At 40.4% G+C, this 19,880-nt stretch overlaps 2 protein-coding genes across 5 annotated transcripts in view; one reads left to right on the forward strand and one right to left on the reverse strand.

Moving 5' to 3' along the window:
• The window catches only part of ccser2b (coiled-coil serine-rich protein 2b), a 35,912-nt gene extending 21,988 nt beyond the window's left edge, over positions 1–13,924 (reverse strand). For 3 of the 4 annotated variants that reach the window (XM_028029557.1, XM_028029561.1, XM_028029560.1), the window contains exon 1: positions 13,458–13,924. The gene's annotated coding sequence lies outside the window, so the exon portion shown is untranslated. Of the gene's footprint in view, positions 1–5,253; positions 5,512–13,457 lie in introns of those variants that run through there. The other variant, XM_028029558.1, reaches the window with a different exon arrangement.
• A 2,145-nt stretch (positions 13,925–16,069) lies between these two features.
• Positions 16,070–17,686, forward strand: LOC114152219 (D(5)-like dopamine receptor). Its single transcript, XM_028030036.1, has one exon. It carries the CDS (start codon positions 16,328–16,330, stop codon positions 17,684–17,686), a length of 1,359 nt encoding a protein of 452 aa, XP_027885837.1. The 5' UTR covers positions 16,070–16,327.
• Positions 17,687–19,880: the final 2,194 nt, after the last annotated feature.

Here is a 19,880-nt window from a genome sequence, read left to right on the forward strand (position 1 = left end):
AAGGAATTGATCTTCTTGAATGGTTTTTATCTGCAGCAACAACAGCCACATTAAAGTTTCTCTTTGAGCTGATATACTTGAGTCTAGTTTTAATCCTGCTGTCGGAAATTTTACTGCTGACTTTAGAGTCAGCAGCCCTGAGAGAACGGAACAATTCAAAGGGTCCTGTCAGTGATTAACACCTGAAGCATGTGGCAGCCGAGTCTGTGCATGCGTGTGTTGACAACGTGGCTACAAGCGAGATAATACCTCCACATGCCACACCCATAATAAAAATGCTGAGGTATTGCTGCTCCTGCAAATGGAAGGCAGGATACTAATAACCCATGAATGTTTCTGACACACCTACAGCACACTTCCAGTGAGTTTCTCTCTTCCCCTCTTTCACACACACACACCCACGCCCGCACGGCCCGAGGCAGGAAATGTAAAACCAGTGCCTGAGACAAACTCACGGAACAGCGATTAAACAACCAGGAAAAATTACAGCTGTCTGGTTTATAAGGTTAAATGAAAATTATACATGCTCAATATGACAATAATGATGCAAGTAACTAACTGTGATGCCATTTTTTCCCCTGATTATTTTAAAGGAAATATGGTATGTGTTCAAAAAATATGTATGTACCAAATAAAACGAAAATGTGAAATGAAAATGCTTTTACTTCTCAAATGTTTCCTTCAAATATTTTAGAATATATGTAGTTTTATTTCCTCACAGTTGCTGCTCATTTCTATTGATAACAGAGCTGCTCTAAAGAGTACAGTAACAAATAAAGTGGAAGTCCAAACGTTAAATCAATGATCACATCTGCAGGGTTAGTCCCAAACTAAAACGGGAAAGTTATTTTGGGTGTCAACATGCAAATCGCTCAGAAAGAAAGTGGTCTGTCTTCTTTGTTTTTATGTAGACTGCACGGCGTCTACATGGAAACACTGCAAACATCGGCTAGTGTGTGTGTTCCTACATATAACTAATCAAGCATGTTTTGGGATACCATTACTTTATTTTAAATGGCATTTTGCATCTTTCTTCATACCCTTGGTGGATTCCATCTCCCATTTATTTACACAAATACAAAACAAACAATAACCAGGAAACTAACACTGAAAGCAGCTCATTTAAACAGCAGCGGCTGAGGTCTGTAACACCAGGAGTTTATTGGCTTTGGCTCAAAGCTGCTTTTATGGACAATAAAGAAGAAATAAAAGTCAAAGATGGCGTCACAAGCCTGTTTCATTCTCCTTTCATCACATTCGCTCAGAAGAATCCCAGTCACATTCAGTGGGAACACTGCATTAAATTTGGATAACCCATCTGAAAAGGGTCGTCAGTTCTTCTACATAAAAAGAGACACAATTCGGTCCTCAAATTTGACATTTTACAATAACAAATTTTGCTGGACGATAAATTGTCCCAGTAATTACTGTGATAAACGACAACATGGTAGTTTTGAGACCATTTTAGATATTGATGATGCCTTTATAATCCAAGACTAGTCAACTTTGATTTTGTAAAAAAAACACTTAAAACTGAAACTGGAAGATATTTTAAATATTCAAAATAAAACACGACAAACAAAATCATGAAATAAAAAGGAAATAAAAACCACTTGCAACTGGAACCATAAACAAAATGGATCATGAAAGCTCTATGCATAACACTGCCCTTAAAAAAATTTTTTTTTTAAATCACAAGGGAAATGATAGCACTCGTTTTAATCCGTTATGCGATTAGTTGCTTAATTGTGACAATTAAGCAACTAATTGTTGCAATTAAGCAATTGCGACAGGTTTAATGCTGCTTTGCTGGTATATTCGCTCATTGACTTCATTCAATTTGGATTAGAAGGAAGCAAACATGAAAAGTTGTCCTTGTGTTTTTGACATATTCCTCAGTGTCACAGACCAGGGCCGAGTTCTCTCAATAATCCCTCCATAACTTAGGCAGGAATTTCTCAGAATATTTGCTCTCTGAAGCATAACAAACAATAAAAAATAAAATCAAACAGAAGAGGTCAAATATGCCATGCAGGAACACTTTTTGTTCTTGATCCGACTCCAAAAGTCATCATGGACACAGCACAACATCACCCTGCCGCCCTGCAGCCTCAGCACATGGCTTCTTTATTTAAACTGGAACATAAAACAGCAATTATAACTATAAGCCTCCGCAGCCTTTTCCTTACCCGGAGCCACCCGGCTGCGCATCACATGTTTCTTCAAGCCCGAAAGGAAACAGCTGAGGAGCTTGTGATTTTATTGTGAGAGGATGATTTTTTTATTTATTATTTCTTTATTTAACAACCCTCTGAAGGTCATGATGTAAGATTACACAAACAAGCAGTCCAGAATAAAGGTAGAGGCTCCTCCATGTGTCAGATAACAGACTCTGATGATCATTGGACGATGAGCAGCATCAGCCCTCGACCGCTTCCATCCTGCAGTGAAAAAAGAGGAAGCTGAGCCGCAGTAATCGGCTGACTCATGACTTCCCTGCTGCTGTGTCACCATCACACGGAGGCGATGCTTCAAGACTCACCAAAACCGCCACAGAGACACAATCTGCAGCAGAAACAACAAACATGGAGTCCAAAACTGCAGCTTTTCAATGTTTCACTTCCATCACAAACCAAGAATGTTAGAGAATAGCATGGTAGCTTTCTTAACTTAGCTTTTACATTTCAAGCATTATGTGTTGATGTTATTAACTTTAACAAACTATCAGATTGGCATTTAAGAATAAGATCTGTGTCTGGAACGGATAATTGTGATTGGGAGTTCCCTGACGTCAACAGGGATCTGTGAATTATTCTGGTTCTGATACTAATGATTCCCTCCAGAACATTCAGCTACAGCAAGTTCCATTGCTTCAAATATGCATTCAGATGCAAATGTTAACGGTTCATTTTAGGCCGTATGCCTCAAAATGTTTTGGGTTTCGTCCCAGAAGCTTTCCACAATAGTTCACCAAACTAAATCTCTCATCTCTTAATCTGGCATTTAGCATAAAGATTTATTTTTTGATCATCCGAAAAACAACATAAACCGTTCAAACTTAAAATCTTATTTACGGCAGGAATCTGGGGGTTTTCACTGGTAATTGATTAACAAGCTACTGACACAATAAAGATAAAGAGAAGCCTTTTTACAGGCATTATGTGCTATGTTGTTTTACCTGTAAAATGTTTTGGGCCTTTTGATGTCATGACAATGCCTTTATACAGACAAGGCACTTGTTTCAGTTGTAGCTGGTTATGTCTACAAGACATAACCAGCTACAACACCAGCACTGGTGGAAAAGAATGTGTGTGTCTGTGGGGTGAGGGGTGACGGGTGTGTGTGTGATGAGGTGCACTGCAGCAGACTCTGCTGTGAAGGACACACAGGAGGAATGGAGAGAAGAATGAGGTCATGACTCAGTGATAATGAGCTGCTGCATCTGTCTCCATTCTCTGCATGCCTCTGTGGTTCCTCTGCGCTGATTAATCATCTTTTTTTTAACTTTTTTTTTTATGTGAATCTCTTGAGGCTGAGCAGAAGCCTTAGAGAGACTTTCTGGATAAGCCTACCTTACTATTTAGATTCCATTTTTTATTCTTTTAAAGCATCATAAAAGTGACCCCTGTAACTAATAGTTTATTATAAGCCTGGCAGGTCGCCAGGCTTTACTTGCCCCCCACCAGACTAAGCATTCTTTATTTTTGTTTTAAATCTTTTTTTTTTTTTTAAACACACCAGCAATCTGTTTTGCTCATCATCTGACATCGTCCCTACATAAGTCATGATGGTTACAGACAGGGCAGTGCTTTAAGGAGTTGTCACTGATCATCATATTTGTTTCTATCAGTTCTTGAAATGAACCTTTAACAACTTCATCGCATCATGATTTTCTCTAATGATTTGTGTAATTTCACCCTTTCGTTTTACATCCACAAACAGGTTCTCCTGTCTTCCTGTGGCCTATGCAAAGCTCACTCACTCCTGCAAACAGGAGAGCACATATGCAGCACAACTAGGCTTAGAATGCATTGTCGACTCTAACACGGGAGTTTATATGACTTTATTGAGTCACGCATAAAGTCTGATGTCAAAGTGGAGACAAAGATCACCTATGATGAAAAGTTTTTTTTATAGCTTCCATTCAGCGCTGGTTTCCCGACTGTGGATAAAAATAGCAATAAAATCACAGCTGTTCAAACAACAAAGCAACTCAGAGGGGATTAAAGCATTGTTAGATGTATGCCAAGAAAACAACTGGTGACACAATCAGCAGATTTCAGCTTTTCCCAGTTTAACTGACAACTCTCTGTGGACAATGTTAGTGGATTGTGATTCAAGTTTAGCTATTTTCAGCGTCGGTGAGGTGTTTGGAAAAAAGCAGTCGGAGGAAGCACACAGATGTAAAACAGGCAGAAAGAGATCAAGGCTTTCAGTAGACAACAGGAAGGCAGCTTTCAATCTTCATCTGTCAAGTTTTTAGGAAGTATTGAACATCTTTTGGAAACCTTAGCTAAGGTAAAGATCTACATTCTCTATAAAATATGCAGAATTAGCCTTTTAAGTAACGGTGGCCACGATAAAAGCTAATATAAAAGATAAAAAGATACAATTGTGAACTCTGAAGTGATTTTGTCTTGGAATACTCTTAAAACTTTGTTTTAAAGTGATTATCCCACACACAACATGATTTCCACTTCCAAAAGAAATAATCAATGACTGCTCATTCCAGAACATTTGAAAAATAACTACTTCAAATGCTGTTCTTATACTTTGCTACACTGTAGTTATTTAAGGAAAATCTAAATGAAATCTGTATCGGTGAGTCAAAGCTTTACAAAATCCAAAGAGGGAAAAACTCTTGGTAAATTATAACCTAATTTACCAATTTCAAGTATGTGACATTAAACTGAACACGTCTGACATATAATTCAGATATTGTATAAGGTAAAGATAAGCGGTTTCACTAAAGGTATGCTAGTTTTTTATACAGGGAAATAAAGACGAAATGCCGAAAGAAACTGGGAAATACAGCTAGTTGATATTTCAAGATATATTAAATAGAAACAAATGTAGACAATAAAAATTTAAAACAATTGGGTTTGTTTTTTTTAACCAGGGAAGGAATATCCTTTCAGAATAGTATAACAACCATGTACGATTGAAGAAAATCAAACCAAAAATCAGTGCGTTTTCTTTAGAAAACCCTGTTGCGAGATTCACACAGGGAATCATTAAAAGTTTGACACTGACCGGTCTGCCACGCAGGTTTCTGTTGGAGGGGAATTTTCCCTGGGCTCAAAGTGTCACCATGTGACCAGAGCAGATCGATCAGAACCTTCCTCCCTGCGCTGATTCACAACCACCATCTCTCTGAGGGGAACTAAACCTTAATCTGTCGTCTGTAATCCTGCCCGATTCCATTGTTTCTACGCCTCTATTAAAGAAGGTGAGCGTTCAGGAAACACGCACACGGCCGGTGTGGTCATCTGTGTTCTGATGAGTCAGCAGAGTTGGCTGACAGCCACAGAGTCCATCTGAATTAATGAATGAACCTCTGGGGTCAAAGTCAGCTACAGCACCAATAGGAGAAGAAAAAAAAAAAGCTCTGCTGTGATTGGTCCAGAAGCAGCAAAACGATCAGGTCGTTGTCTAACTACCACCAGGAATATTAGGAAAAACTTTCAGCAATAAAAAGTGATCTGCAATATAATTCCACAGACAAAATCATTTTTAGCAGTTTGAGGGACAGATATGCTCACACGTCCTGACCTTGGCAGCTACGTTATCGACTCTGATAACGGATACAATGGCAGGCTAAAGCTGCACACAGTGTGCTGGGCTAACGAGTCGCTTTCATTAACGCAGCGCAGAGCACCAATCCGTGCCGCAGCACTTCGTCTCAGTTAGCGTGAGAGCTGCTGTCTGTAACTGAGGCGAGGTCGAAGGTCAGCAGCTGAACTGCTCCAAACTTTAATTGGAAAAATATAATAAGTCATGCGAACTATATGAGGAGTTTACAAGAAGTCGCTCTGATGTTATTAATTATATGTTTTCTATCAAACAGTAATTAAGGATTTAATTCAAATATACAGTACAGACCAAACGTTTGGACACACCTTTCTAATTCAATGGGTTTTCTTTATTTTCATGACTATTTAAAAGGCAAGAAATCCCACTTATTAACCTGACAGGGCAGGTTGACCTATGAAGTGAAAACCATTTCAGGTGACGACCTCTTGAAGCTCATCAAGAAAATGCAGAGTGTGTGCAAAGCAGTAATCACAGCAAAAGGTTGCTACTTTGAAGAAACTAGAATATAAGGGGTATTTTCAGTTGTTTTACACTTTTTAGTTTAGTGCATATTTCCACATGTTATTCATAGTTTTGATGCCTTCAGTGTGAATCTACAATGTCAATAGTCATGAAAATAAAGGAAACTCATTGAATTAAAAGGTGTGTCCAAACTTTTGGTCTGTACTGTACCTGTTTATAATGAAAGTGCAAAGTGTTAAACCAGGAAATAATCTGGAGAAATTATTAAACATTTGGAGGATTCCAAGTTTTCTTTAAGTAGGCTACTTGAAAATACTACAACTACCACATTAAATTAAATATGTTGCTTTGGGTGAGTTTTTTGGAGCAATTTCTGAAAAATTACAAATACCAAGCTAATGCTTAGTAGTGTGAAGAACACTACCAATTGCATGGTGGTGATGGCATCATGTTGAGAGTTTGTTTTGCTACAAGTGGTAAAGTGGATGGAGTGGTTAGAACAAAGATGGAGGACTACCTCCAGATACATTTCAGATCTGCAGATATATGGCTGAAACTTGGAAAGAGGTTGGTGGTGTGGAGATTTATCTGTTCTCCATGCTGAGTTTGTGATGTATGCAATTACAGAAGAATCAGAGAGTTAAATTCATGAATTCCATTTTTTAATACCAAAATACAGCTGGTCCATTCTGACATGCCACCTGAGGTAACAGACAAAATGGCACCCCAGAAGAGTTTGAGATCTCCTTTGTTAGCCTCTATGTAAGCTACGCCAAAACGAGGGTGTTCCCTAGTGTCATTTCCTCTACCCATAGCTCTCATTTGCAATTCCTAACATGTCCTTTCCTCTAGCTTTAGCTTAGCAACTAGCTAAAAGAGATAGAAGGAAAACAGAGAATTATTTATTCTCAACAGTGGTCCAGCAGAACTTTGATCCAAACTGGTTTTGAACTGGTTAAAACAGGCTGACATTAAGCTTCTGAAGAGATTTTCCTTAAGTCCCAGTTCAAACGCCAGCATAAATTTATACAGCTCTTATTTTCCGATTGTATAATATGCATCACCCATAATGGAGGAAAGATGGCTCAAAGATAATGAAGTGTATATTAGGTCAAACTGTATTCAAAAAGGCAAAATAAAGACTCAAAGGGTCACATTGTAATTGTATGATGTAACTAAAATAAATCTTTAAAAAAAGGAAAAAGAAATAGGGGTTCAAATGGACCCTGATGGAAAATAATTATCCAAAAACAAATCCAGCATCTCCTCCTCCTTCTTCCTGACCCATCTTCTTCCTCCTTCATTGTACATCAGACCAATCATGCCGTCATGCTCCATTTCTTCGCTCGCTGAGCCGAGAGGAGCTGAGGCCCGGCGGCTAGAAAGCCAGAAAAAGGTCAGCAGCTTCATCTCAGGCCTTCAGATTTATCCACTTAATCTGAATAACAACGACAACGATTTCCATTTTACAGACTGTTTACATTTAGTGGTAGGAAACTTTTTGAAAACAATGAAAGTTGAAGCCATGTTTTACCAAATCAAAAAAAAGAAGCTAAAAGAAAAATTTTAAACACAAGTTAAAGGGTGAAAAATGTTATCTTCTTTAAGAATATTAAAATTAGGCCCAACTAAACATAATGGCTGAAAATGGGCTCATGCTTTTGAAAATCATAATGTAACCAACCACCTCTCTGTGCCACAGATGGACAGGCAAAACGACAGATGGTCCCAGACTGGTCCCAGTGTGGGTTGGAAACTGGTCGACCCTGGCCCCAGAGAGCAGGCTGCAGTCACTAACACATTTCTGTCCATTAAAGCTGTAAGACGAGCTCAGTGTTCGGCTGCAGGATCCTCTTCCAACGTCCACAGATAAATGAATCAATAGAAACCTGATCTGAGGTCAGCCACTCTCAGGCTGAAGAACAAACTGGGCGACAGAGTCAGGATGTGGATCAGCAAAAAAAAAATCAAAAAACAATTGTTTATCACGCAATCACTTTCAGCCATAATACCTCCTCACAGACAAATTGATCAATTAAATTCATAAACATTCAAGTGTAGCAAAAGATTAGTAAAAAAAAAAACAACAAATTTGTCCCACTTTCTCTAGTAGAATCTAGGCAAAATCCAAAACATATCAGTTTCACAGAAGAAACAGGACTTCAGCTCCAACCTGGTAACTTCCAAAATCCTGAAACATAGGTATACAGGGTGTCTTTAGGTTTCAACGACTCAAATTTAACTTTTTCAGACCTTTAAAAGACCAATATGAACAGAATTTAAGACCTGTAATACGACATAAATGTACAAAAATATCCTATTTGAATAATTGCACATATTGTTAGCTCAATAAATTCAATGGGTTGTTCTAAATGGTAAAGACAAACATTGTTGAGCTAACTAGTGATAAATTTGCACTTACCCATGATGGACTTACAAAAAGCTAGCGAGCGAGGCAGCAAGATTATTCAGAAATGAGTAGAATGCAATTGATACAATTTTATAAAAACATAATAATATACCAAACAACACACTGTCATTTTTTATGAATAGGCTACTAGAATTGTCTTCAACACCTTGCTGGGCATTAAACCAACACGCCCACAGACACAAACATCCCAACTGACTGAGCGTCGCCCTCTGACGCACACTTCCAACTCGCTGAAACCGTGACGACAGCACGGTACGTCCCGACTCTCCTGGTCTCTCTGCCTTCGGCTGCGGTTTTCTTTCCCACAGGTAACTGGTCAAACTGGTTCACGTGCTTCTACTGCGCTGCGAAACACAAACACAGCTCATTCCCCTCCCCATCTCCTGTCTGACTTTTTGTTCCAAAAAGACTGCATTTCTGATTTTCCATCCTTTTGGTTTTTATCTCGGGAGCGAAAAAACAACCTCAAATAGCGTGAAATAAATAAATAAAAATCAACCTGCATTAACCAGGATGCAACAAAAACACTTATGATTAAAACTTTCAGGTTCTCTAGAGAGAAGCTAGCATGCATTTCCTGGGGGCCACTGGAGACCCTCACAAACCCCCCCGTTACCATTCCTCTGGGTTTCATAGCAACTTGGCACGGACAACATTCCTGTTGTGCTGCAGCTCCACCAGCAGCATTAATCTTCTACAAAGCATCTCTTTCACCATGGTGCCCCGCAGAGGAGCAGCAGCCTCCCTCATATGAGCAAACTCAACTCAAACCTTCAGGCAGGCGGAAAACTTCTTTCTGTTGTAACGGTACATAAAAAACACATCTCTAAATAAAGATTTCTTCCTACTTTTATTTACTTTTTTTTTTTTTAAGATTGATCAAGTTTATGTTTATTTTCCATAGAAAGCGGGACTAAAATGTTAAAAAATTTGAGCTTTGATGCCTTTCGTTGCTTCAAAGCTGGAGTAGTGTTCGACATGTCGCCCTAAAATAAGATGTTTAGTCCAGTAAGTTTCCCAGCAATTCTTTTTTTGTGTGCAAGTACATGTAACAAGTGTTTTTAATGATGTTTGTGTGAAATACATTTACCCTGTTTTTGCTTAACATTTTATTAATTTATTTTTTTCAGTAAATTTTCTAGAATGTTTACATTTGTTGTTTTTAATTAAATTCTATTTTATTTTATTGGTATTATTATTTATTGGTACAATTGGTATTTCTTTTATATATATATAAATATATATATATATATATATATATATATATATTTTTTTTTTTTTTTTTTTTTTTTTTCTTTCCGGGAAAAAGTTTTCTAATCTTTTTTGGGCGTTTTAAGTCATTTGCAAACTGGCAGTTTTTGTATTTTATTTTGGATAACACTGATTTAATGCTACAGATTTATTCTTTCTCACAGTACTTTTTTACTCCTACATCTATGCAAAATGAGACATCGGTCCTCTTCCTCCTCCTCCTCAACATCATCTTCGGCGGCGGTTTGGATTCAGTCGGAGCGGCTCCATCAGACAGAGGAAGCACAGCAGAAAGAGGCGCTGCCCAGGCAGAGAGATGGAAAGATTCACCAAACATTTCCTGCCACCAGCGGCAACGCTGGGAGCAGCGACATCAATTATCCATCAGAGCTCACTGGGAAAAGAGTCTGCAGCAGGAAAACGGGACAGGAGGAGAAGCAAACGAGGACAGGAAGAGGAAAAGAGGACAGAGGAAAATAAAAGCCCTACTAGTAGCAGTCGCTTAGCACCAATGCTAAACCGTTAGCATTGGCTAATGGAGATTTGTTTTGTGTAAAACAAGTATCTTCTAAAAATCTCAAAATATATGAAGACAAACAGCTCACCAAGTAAAGTTAGAATCTGGTAACCATAATAATAATATTCTTTTTTTTTATTTCCTCACAACGTCTTTTTCAAAGCCAGTTTTATTGAATTCTTGTGACTTGCAATCCTTTAGAGAAAGTTCCTACTGGAAAAAAAATGACATTTGTTAGTTATAATCTCCATTTAGTGGTAGAACATGAAGTGAGAAAGTTCCCATCCAACATGTCTGTCAATCTAACGCCCATGGCTAAAGCTAACTCAGATCATGTGATCTAATAATGGATGTTGGAGGACATCCTGAGGAGTCGGCGTCTTTCCCTCGCTGCAGTTTTTCTCGATGTCACTTTTTTCTCTAAATTATTAAACAGACAGACTGGAAACAATTAATCTTTTATCACATAGATGCAAAGTCATTATCTATACTTCCTCCATAAAAAATCACTATGTCTCAGAACGATCTAGTACCTGAGCGACACACGCCTGGGCCTCAATCTCAGATTTATATCAAACGAAAACAAAGAGGAGGTAGAAATTTTTATCTCGGCCAAGTCTTCCTCTCTGTGGGGATTCAAGCAGGCGGAGGGAAAAAATTAAGTGGAAACTCCTGAGAGACGGACAGAAAAAAAACAACAAAAAACAGACTGGATCCCAGCCAGGACGTAACGCGCTCCGCCGATCCGTTCCGAGCGGTCAGCAGCTTCCCTCTGACAGCCGCTGAGGCAGCTTGTGTTCCACCGCTTGGCACCGAGAACCGGGCAGAAACCAACAGATCACAGAGTCAGCGGAGAAGCAGTGGATCAGGCGGAGGGAAGCTGCAATGCGCAGCTGGCAGATAACAACGCCAGACAACAAAATGACTCAACGTTTATCAGAAAGCATCACAGAGCTGACGGAAACGGGACGATGCATTCGGGGACTTGAGGAGAGAACGTCCAGAACAAGAGGACAGAACAAGACAGGAAAAATCTTTTCAAGTAAATTTGCAAGAAGGCCAAAAATAAGACACTGTGTTTACACAAAAGGAGAATAAAAGTAAACAGCTGATAAACCAGCTGAATTTTGAATCGTTTCAGTCATGTTATAGTCATTCTTATCACTGAACGGGTTTCGGAACAGTTTTGTTGCATACATAACCCTCGTGCCCAGATTTCCTACACTCAGAATATAAATAGTTGCAATCCGAGACAAACAACTGAGACTTCACCAGATTGCTAAGAAGCAAGAGATAAAAACTCTTTCATCCTATTCTGGTCCGTTTCAACAAAAACACAGCTCCTTTGTTAGATTCTCATCAATCTGATGGTTTTTCGGTTGAAATCCGCAACAGAAGAAGAACTTCCACAGTCTGCTTTGGTGGCTGAGTTTCACAAAACGACCAGCAGCACTGATAGACAAAGATATGCTTTTCTACACAGCTGATTGATTAAAATGCTAAAAAGGTTTAAAAACTAATATATTTGGATTTTTAAAAAGACTTTTACCCATTACACTACACAAACAATGTAAATATATGGCAACAAAATCCACAAGAGCTCAGTAGAGTGGACTCCTACCTATTTATGCATTTGTCTATGGAATGTAACGCAAAATTGTTTGCAAAAAATTAAAGAAAAAATCTAAAGACTGGGAAAATACATACCTAGCTGCAATGCTATTTGACATGCTATTGGCCGGTGTTTGTAAAGCAGCCAATTAAGAAGTGCCGATCATTTTACTTGGTGCTGATTGGCTATTGATATTAGCTTTTGTGGTAGTCGTAACACCTTTCCACTGTGTCGATTAATGCGTGTTAAGGAATATTTACTTTTTGAACTATTAAACAAGGTTGGTACAAGTTTCATGTAAACAGAAAATATCACCTGAACTAAGTGTCTTTTGCTGCCCCTTTAGCAATCAAATGCTACAAGTTAAAAGAACCGACAAACTGTAGAACACGACTTCATCAAATGGATGAATCGTCCAATCTTACCAATATAAAGTGCACCGGAAACAGGAAAGTAAAACCACACGAGAAACAAACAGAGCCTCGAAAATCCGCTTAACAGGAGCAATTCTGAAGAGCAAAAATGACCAAATAACAGAATTTGTGGAACAAATCTGCCAGAGAACAGAACCTGCACTGCAGAACAAATCTCAAATCAGATTTTTTATTTATTTTTTATTAAACTGCGAAACCGGTCCCGAAAAAACAACTAGCATTACAAAATAAGAACAAATGGATCTGAGGTTTAAAACAATTGGTGCCTTAACTAAACCTAAAACCCTCACATGACAGAACCATGATGTTCAACGCTGCTCTGGGAGCCACTTGAGGACATTTAAAGCAGTGGGGCTTCAACATGAGAATAGTGGGGCTAAAGATGTAAAGAATGTGACTGTTCAGAAAACACTTAATTGGCTCTGGAGACATTCCTCACATTGTCTCTGAGCTCAGGGAAACAGAATACCCCCTTTGTCACTCTGCAGACCTGACTTACAAATACAACAGACAAAAAGACAACCAAATGTTTTCTCTTTTACTCGACACAAAAATATATAGTATTTGTAAGTAGTTGAGGTGTGAAATGTTCATACAAAATAATTTAAAAATGATTTCAATTTTGTTAGAAAGGCTGTAATTGTAAGAGATTCAACTTCTTCAATAATTTTGCCCTTCCACTGGAGGCCAGAGGCTTCGCTGGTCGTTTCCACAGCATCAACTCTGCAGAGAACACTGCGGTCCATCCTGATAGGCCATTTTTATCTGGAGTTACTTTACTATTCAACAATATTTCTCCCCTACCTTACGCCTGGTGTAATTCTGTTTCCCTATGCGTGGTTAAAGACAGACATTATTATTGCGCGATGGTGACAATAAATGTTGATATTGATATGCTGGCATTTGCGAATTCTTCTCATGGAGAGTCACACTCACCTGCAGACACTACGAGCATCAGACCCAGACCAGAATCCCGGAAATGTCGCCGCTGTTATTTTAATTTTTTCTTCTTTTTTTTTTTTTTAAATCAACAGTCAGTAGGTTCAGATGTGTTATAGTTGAATCCAACGGGAGTCAGTCTGACGGAGACACACGACTCCTAATTAGGACGGTGAAGAGCGGTAAAAAATCCTCCCGGAGAACCGGGAAGAGAAGGGATGAGGAGCTGCGGGAGCCTGCGGTCTCCTCTGCTCCCCGCCCGGGGCCTGTGGACGCTGCAGCACGGGGTCTCCGAGAGATGCTTGTCACCTGCAGGGGTTTGCCTCTGCCCCTCGCGCGACTAGGTGAGAATGCGGGTTTGGTTAAATCCGCGGAGAGCTGGCGCTGCTCTTCTTGATAGAGAGCCGAGTAGGAGCTGCTGCCGCTCCGAGCTGCTGAATCATTCACGCTCTCTCTCTCACACACACACACACACACACACATGCACAGCTGACTCTGACGTCACCTTCCGGCTGTAAACATAACCCTTTAATGACCGCGGCCTGCATGCTGTTTGGAACTACAGCTGGGAGGTAGATACGGTCTAAAAGCTGCTGAAGTGTGAATTCAAATGAACTCAACTCTTTCAGGTAATAATCAGGAAAAAGGTTAACGTTAAGCCTAAAACTAGTTCCAGTTCTAAACCTCTAATAATACTGCAATGAGCTTTAAATATATTTTTTTTAAAAACGAAAGGTAAAAGAAGCAATAGCTCCCTCTATTCTGGAAAAAAGCGATATGAAACTCCAGATTCTTAAGATTGAGATTCACATAAAACGTTTTGTATTCCGAGAGTAAAAATATAGAACTTCTAGCTGTTCTATCAGTGTGTTTCCAGCAGAGGGCAGAGTTTACCTTTTTTTGTTTTCTGGGCTTCACACTTTCAAATCCTTCTCCTGCTGTATCTAGATTCGCCACCCAGGGGCGCCGTATAGGGGCGAAAGTTATCCCAACTCCAAGGGCCCCTGACCAATAGGGGCCCTCCACAATTTTTTTTTCATAGAAATTTTAAAAAATGGGGCCCTGTCAATTACAAAATTAATCATATTATGTTTTCTAAAATTGTTTTTAGCAGTAAAAATTTAATGTTACCACTCCCTGACCAAAAAGCACACATCTCCCTGGATCTGCATGAAATGGTCCGTTCCTGCTTGGAGCGCTTGATGGTGACGGTGTTCAGCAGCAGTCAGTGGAAGACAAGAACAACTGTGAAAGTAATAAAGTTAAGTTTTCAAAAAATAGAGACAGCGAGAGAAAACGGTAAAAGTGTCAATTTGTAACCCAGTTTTTCTCCAAGAGGTGGGTAGACTGTGTGAGATTATCAACCATTCAGCATAGTTAGCTTAGCTACGGAACACTGGTTGCCTCCATTTCACTAACATTTAATGAATTAAGGAAAGAAATTACCAAGATATTCATATATTGAACATGTCCCTAAACCTTTTACCACTTAACAACAGATGAGTCAGTCAGCAGCAGCTCTAACCCACGTCCCTCCTGACCCTCCTCTAAAGCTGCAGTATGTAACTTTTATTTTAAAAAATAAATTTCACATATTTGTTAAAACTGTCATTATGTTGTGACAGTATGGTATGAGAGATAATCTGTGAAAAATCTATTTCCTCTGCCTTCTCCCAGTGCTAGAAACAGCTAATGAAAGACAGGAGAGTTTTAGTGCTGTCAATCACAATCTCAAGTGGCTGCTCATCCCTATGCTGCAGCTAGCATAGCCTGTTGTGAATGCTCAGTCTAGTTAGCATAGCTACCAATGACGGCAGATAAACGATTTTCCTGTAATTATAAGTTGTTTCTCTACCATGAGCACATTTAGCAGTGAGTGAATGAAGTTGATTGACAGCACTAAGACCCTCCTACTGGTTCTGATTGGTTGTTTTGGCCGGAATGTTGCATTACTTTAGCCAGCAATAGTAGTTCAGGGAGCAGGTGGAGGAGATTGATTGTTTTCACAGATTATCTGTCTCATAAGACATGGTGATAGCTTTACCAAATATGGAGAAAACATTTTTGTATTAAAGTTTTATACTGCAGCTTGAAGATGTCTGGATTGCTTCATGTACATTTTGCCTATTACTGTTGCTCGTGGGGAGAGACATTTTAGTAAACTAAAACTAAACAAAAAAATGTAAGCAACCTACTTGCATACTGTATGTGGACTGTTGGATGTAAAATTCATGAGCAGTAAACATTGTGCTAGTTATCAGTATTGGACCAAAGAAAGCAAGGCAGTTGCAAGCCTTTAAAATTGTGACGCTTTTGATGGGTCAGATAGAAAATTGTAGCAGGAGCTGCGTGAGGGGAAAGGGGACAATTACATTTTTTGTCATGGGGCCCAAGATTTCTGACGGCCCCCCTCAATATTTCTATATTAGAAATTAAAAATACACGTTCTGTTACTATACTGCACTAAACTAAAGTCCTTTGACCACAGAGTTTATTTAATTACTTATAAAAGTGGTGAACTGAATTCATTGAATCATACCAAAGCAAGTCCGTTTCTAACAAAAACATTTTTTATCATTAATTCTTGTTGTCATCGTCTTCAGCGTAATCTCAGTTATATCCAGTTCTGTAAAATAAAATAACCATGGTGAATGTGTTGATATGGATTTAAAGTGAAGCTGAGGTAATGGAGAAGTGAAACATCTTGGGATGACTGAGTCTGATGCGCTGAGACTCTCCAGATTCAGTCCCCGGATTCTGACCGAAGCGCATCTCTTCTGCTGAGTTCCATCTGAAACACGGATAGGATGGACGCGTTCGGTGAGACGGACAGGGCGTGCTGAGGGTGACTCTTTTCTTTTCTATTCATGGGGACGTTTTTAAATAAAAGTAAAATCCGAGGCCACCTGAGCCAGCCGCAGGTGGAGGCGGCCGGAGACGACATACGTGGACCGGACCGGGTCCTCGGCGTCCGCGCGCTGACCGGCTGCGTCCTGTGCGTCCTGATCGTCTCCACTCTGCTGGGCAACACGCTGGTCTGCGCCGCCGTCATTAGGTTCCGCCACCTGCGCTCCAAAGTCACCAACTCCTTCGTGGTGTCGCTGGCGGTCTCCGACCTGTTCGTGGCCGTGCTGGTGATGCCGTGGCGCGCGGTCTCCGAGGTGGCCGGCGTCTGGCTCTTCGGGCGCTTCTGCGACACCTGGGTGGCTTTCGACATCATGTGCTCCACCGCGTCCATCCTCAACCTGTGCATCATCAGCATGGACCGCTACTGGGCCATCTCCAGCCCTTTCAGGTACGAGCGCAGGATGACGCGCAGGTTCGCCTTCCTGATGATCGGCGTCGCCTGGACGCTCTCGGTGCTCATCTCGTTCATCCCGGTGCAGCTCAGCTGGCACCGCGCGCATAACTCCAGCCGCGCCGGCCCGGGCGACTGCAACGCCAGCCTGAACCGGACCTACGCCATCTCCTCCTCGCTCATCAGCTTCTACATCCCCGTGGTCATCATGGTGGGCACGTACACGCGGATCTTCCGCATCGCGCAGACCCAGATAAGACGCATCTCCTCTTTGGAGAAGGCTCCAGAAGCCCGCGCGCAGACGCAGCGGCTCTCCACCTCGACGCACAACGAAAGCACGCTGAAAACGACCTTCAAGCGGGAAACTAAGGTCCTAAAGACGCTGTCCATCATCATGGGGGTGTTTGTGTTTTGCTGGCTGCCGTTTTTTGTCCTGAACTGCGTGGTGCCGTTCTGCAACGCGGACCAGCCGGGAGCCGCGCCGTGCGTCAGCGACACCACTTTCAGCATCTTCGTGTGGTTCGGCTGGGCCAACTCGTCCCTGAACCCGGTCATTTACGCGTTCAACGCGGACTTCCGGAAGGCCTTCTCCACCATCCTGGGCTGCAACCGATGCTGCTCCGCCTCGGCGGTGGAGACGGTGGACTTCAGCAACGAGCTGGTGTCCTATCACCACGACACCACGCTGCAGAAGGAGCAGGTGACGACGGGGCTCGGGCCACAGAGACTCGTCCCGGCGCACACGGCCGGGGAGCTTCAGCAGAACTTCGACAAACTTTCCGAAGATCCCCAGTACCAGCGGAATCTGCTGCTCCCTGCCCTCCTGCAGTTTGAGTGCGAGCCGGAGATCTCCTTAGACATGATGCCCTTTAGCTCCTCAGAGCACAACGACTGCTGTGTTATTCCGGGTCAGATCCAGGACCTCTGAGGGTTTTCAGAAACCAGGCCAAGATGAACTATTACCAGGAAATACACTGCTCAAAAAAATAAAGGGAACACTCAAATAACACATCCTAGATCTGAATGAAAGAAATATTCTCATTGAATACTTTGTTCTGTACAAAGTTCCATTTGCACAAAAGCAGGTGAAATTGATTGTCAATCAGTGTTGCTTCCTAAGTGGACAGTTTGATTTCACAGAAGTTTGATTTACTTGGAGTTATATTGTGTTGTTTAAGTGTTCCCTTTATTTTTTTGAGCAGTGTATATCAGATTATTTTTTTAGAAGATGTATTATCGTCCCCCTTTTTTTTAATTTCATCTGGCTCTTCTGCAAAGTCATTTACTTAAGTGAACACATCTCAATCAGGTAGAATAGTAAAAATAATCATTTGGTTTAATTACTTTCAAAAAATGAATTTCATAAACTCACCCTCACACACAATGAAATATCCCAGGTGTTTTTTGTCATGATTATGACTTACACACACATGGCCTTGACAGTGATGGAAGGTAAGCCACCAAAGTCAAAAGTAAACACTCAAAATAGATATATTACACACTGGAATTCAAAGTTTGTGTGAAACTTCTGCTACTTTTGATGATCATAGCATCGCCTTGACATCCTCTCTCAATTTATTAATGCGCAAATTTCAGACTGGCTCTTCAAAACCCTTCTTAGACACTTTATAACAACTTTCTTATGCCTTTCTGTTTCTGAATGAGGCTCAGAAAGTCTGCCATTGAAAAACTACTGATAATAATGTCAGAATTAGATCATTCTGACATTCTGACATGTACAATGTCAGAATTGTACATTTCTTATTTTAGACACCCGCAACATTTCATTATTTCATGAAATTTATAATGATACAGCAGCTGATGCAATTCAATACCGACTGTAAATAATTTTATATCTACAAGCTTATTGTTGCCAATTGAAAGCGAAGTCCCCAAAAATTTGTTTTATGCCAACAGATTAATGCACAAAACCCCCAAGAGGCTGTCTGTGTAAGTGATGCTCTTCAAACTTATATCATGTTGTTTGATGTGAGTGTCGCCGTCTTTGATATGTTAAAGACGTCTCTTAGATGGAAGGATAATTGGCAGCAATTACATCATTAATTTCTAAGGCTGATTGCCTCTTCATGTAATTGTCAGGGCTTCGGGTCGGCCATCTCATGCCTGAGAAACTGAATTAGAATGAAGCAGATCTGTGGTTTTGGCTATAACTGAGAATCTGAACGTTTCATTGTTTTTGTTGCCGAGGAGAAGCCTCACTCAGATCTAACTGCTTCTCTACATCCTCCATTTCTCATGTAAATCTATAAACAAATTCGCTTTCCAGAAGGGGTACTTTTGCGCAAAGTAAAATGAAATCTACAGACCATCAGCTTTGTTGCTGAAAGGACGCAGTGGCCGAGTAAGAGTTGAAGTCCCATTAGCTTAATTTGTACACAAACAAAAACTCTTTAATAAAACTCACTCCAAATACTTAGCCAGAGGGGTTTATCAAAGAAAGAAAATTAAACAGTAAAACAGTGAAAATGCCAGAAAGTATGTATATGTGCACACACATTAAAAACTAGATTAATAAATGAAACAGCTGTAATTGAGAGATGGAAACACTAAGAAAGCTTGTGACCTGCTTTGCTGAATTCTTTCCAATGCAGAAAAAGTTGAACTTGCATGATCAATTAAGGAATAATATTAGATTGATTTTAATTCAGAAAAAAAGTCAAAACATACAGGAAAGATTAAAACAAAATACTTAATCCTTAACTACATTTTTGGTTATTTTAAGTGGTTCAGTAAAAAAAGGGAATCTGGAACATCAGAATGCAAGATCACATTCTGATTTTTCTTTACCTGTGAATCAGTGAGCTGGAGCCATTAAACACAGGAGCAACACAAAGGCCTTGCCTTACTGGTGAGGTGTCTCTGGATGTCCTTGTTCAGTGTTGAACTCAGAGGCTGTGTGCACTGGTCTAACACTCCACACTGGGGCAATGATCTCTGGTCTCAACAGAGTGCAGGTGCGAGTACCGTTTGAAGCTTTTGTCCCACTTGGCTAAATGTGTTGTCAGAGAAACAAACCACACACACACACACAGGAGGTGCTGCTGCTTCCAGTTTCAGCAGAAGAAAGCTGGCATTGTTTCGACACGAGCCGACTCTCCCGG

Source organism: Xiphophorus couchianus, chromosome 10 (assembly GCF_001444195.1).
Source record: "Xiphophorus couchianus chromosome 10, X_couchianus-1.0, whole genome shotgun sequence".
Taxonomy (NCBI): domain Eukaryota; kingdom Metazoa; phylum Chordata; class Actinopteri; order Cyprinodontiformes; family Poeciliidae; genus Xiphophorus; species Xiphophorus couchianus.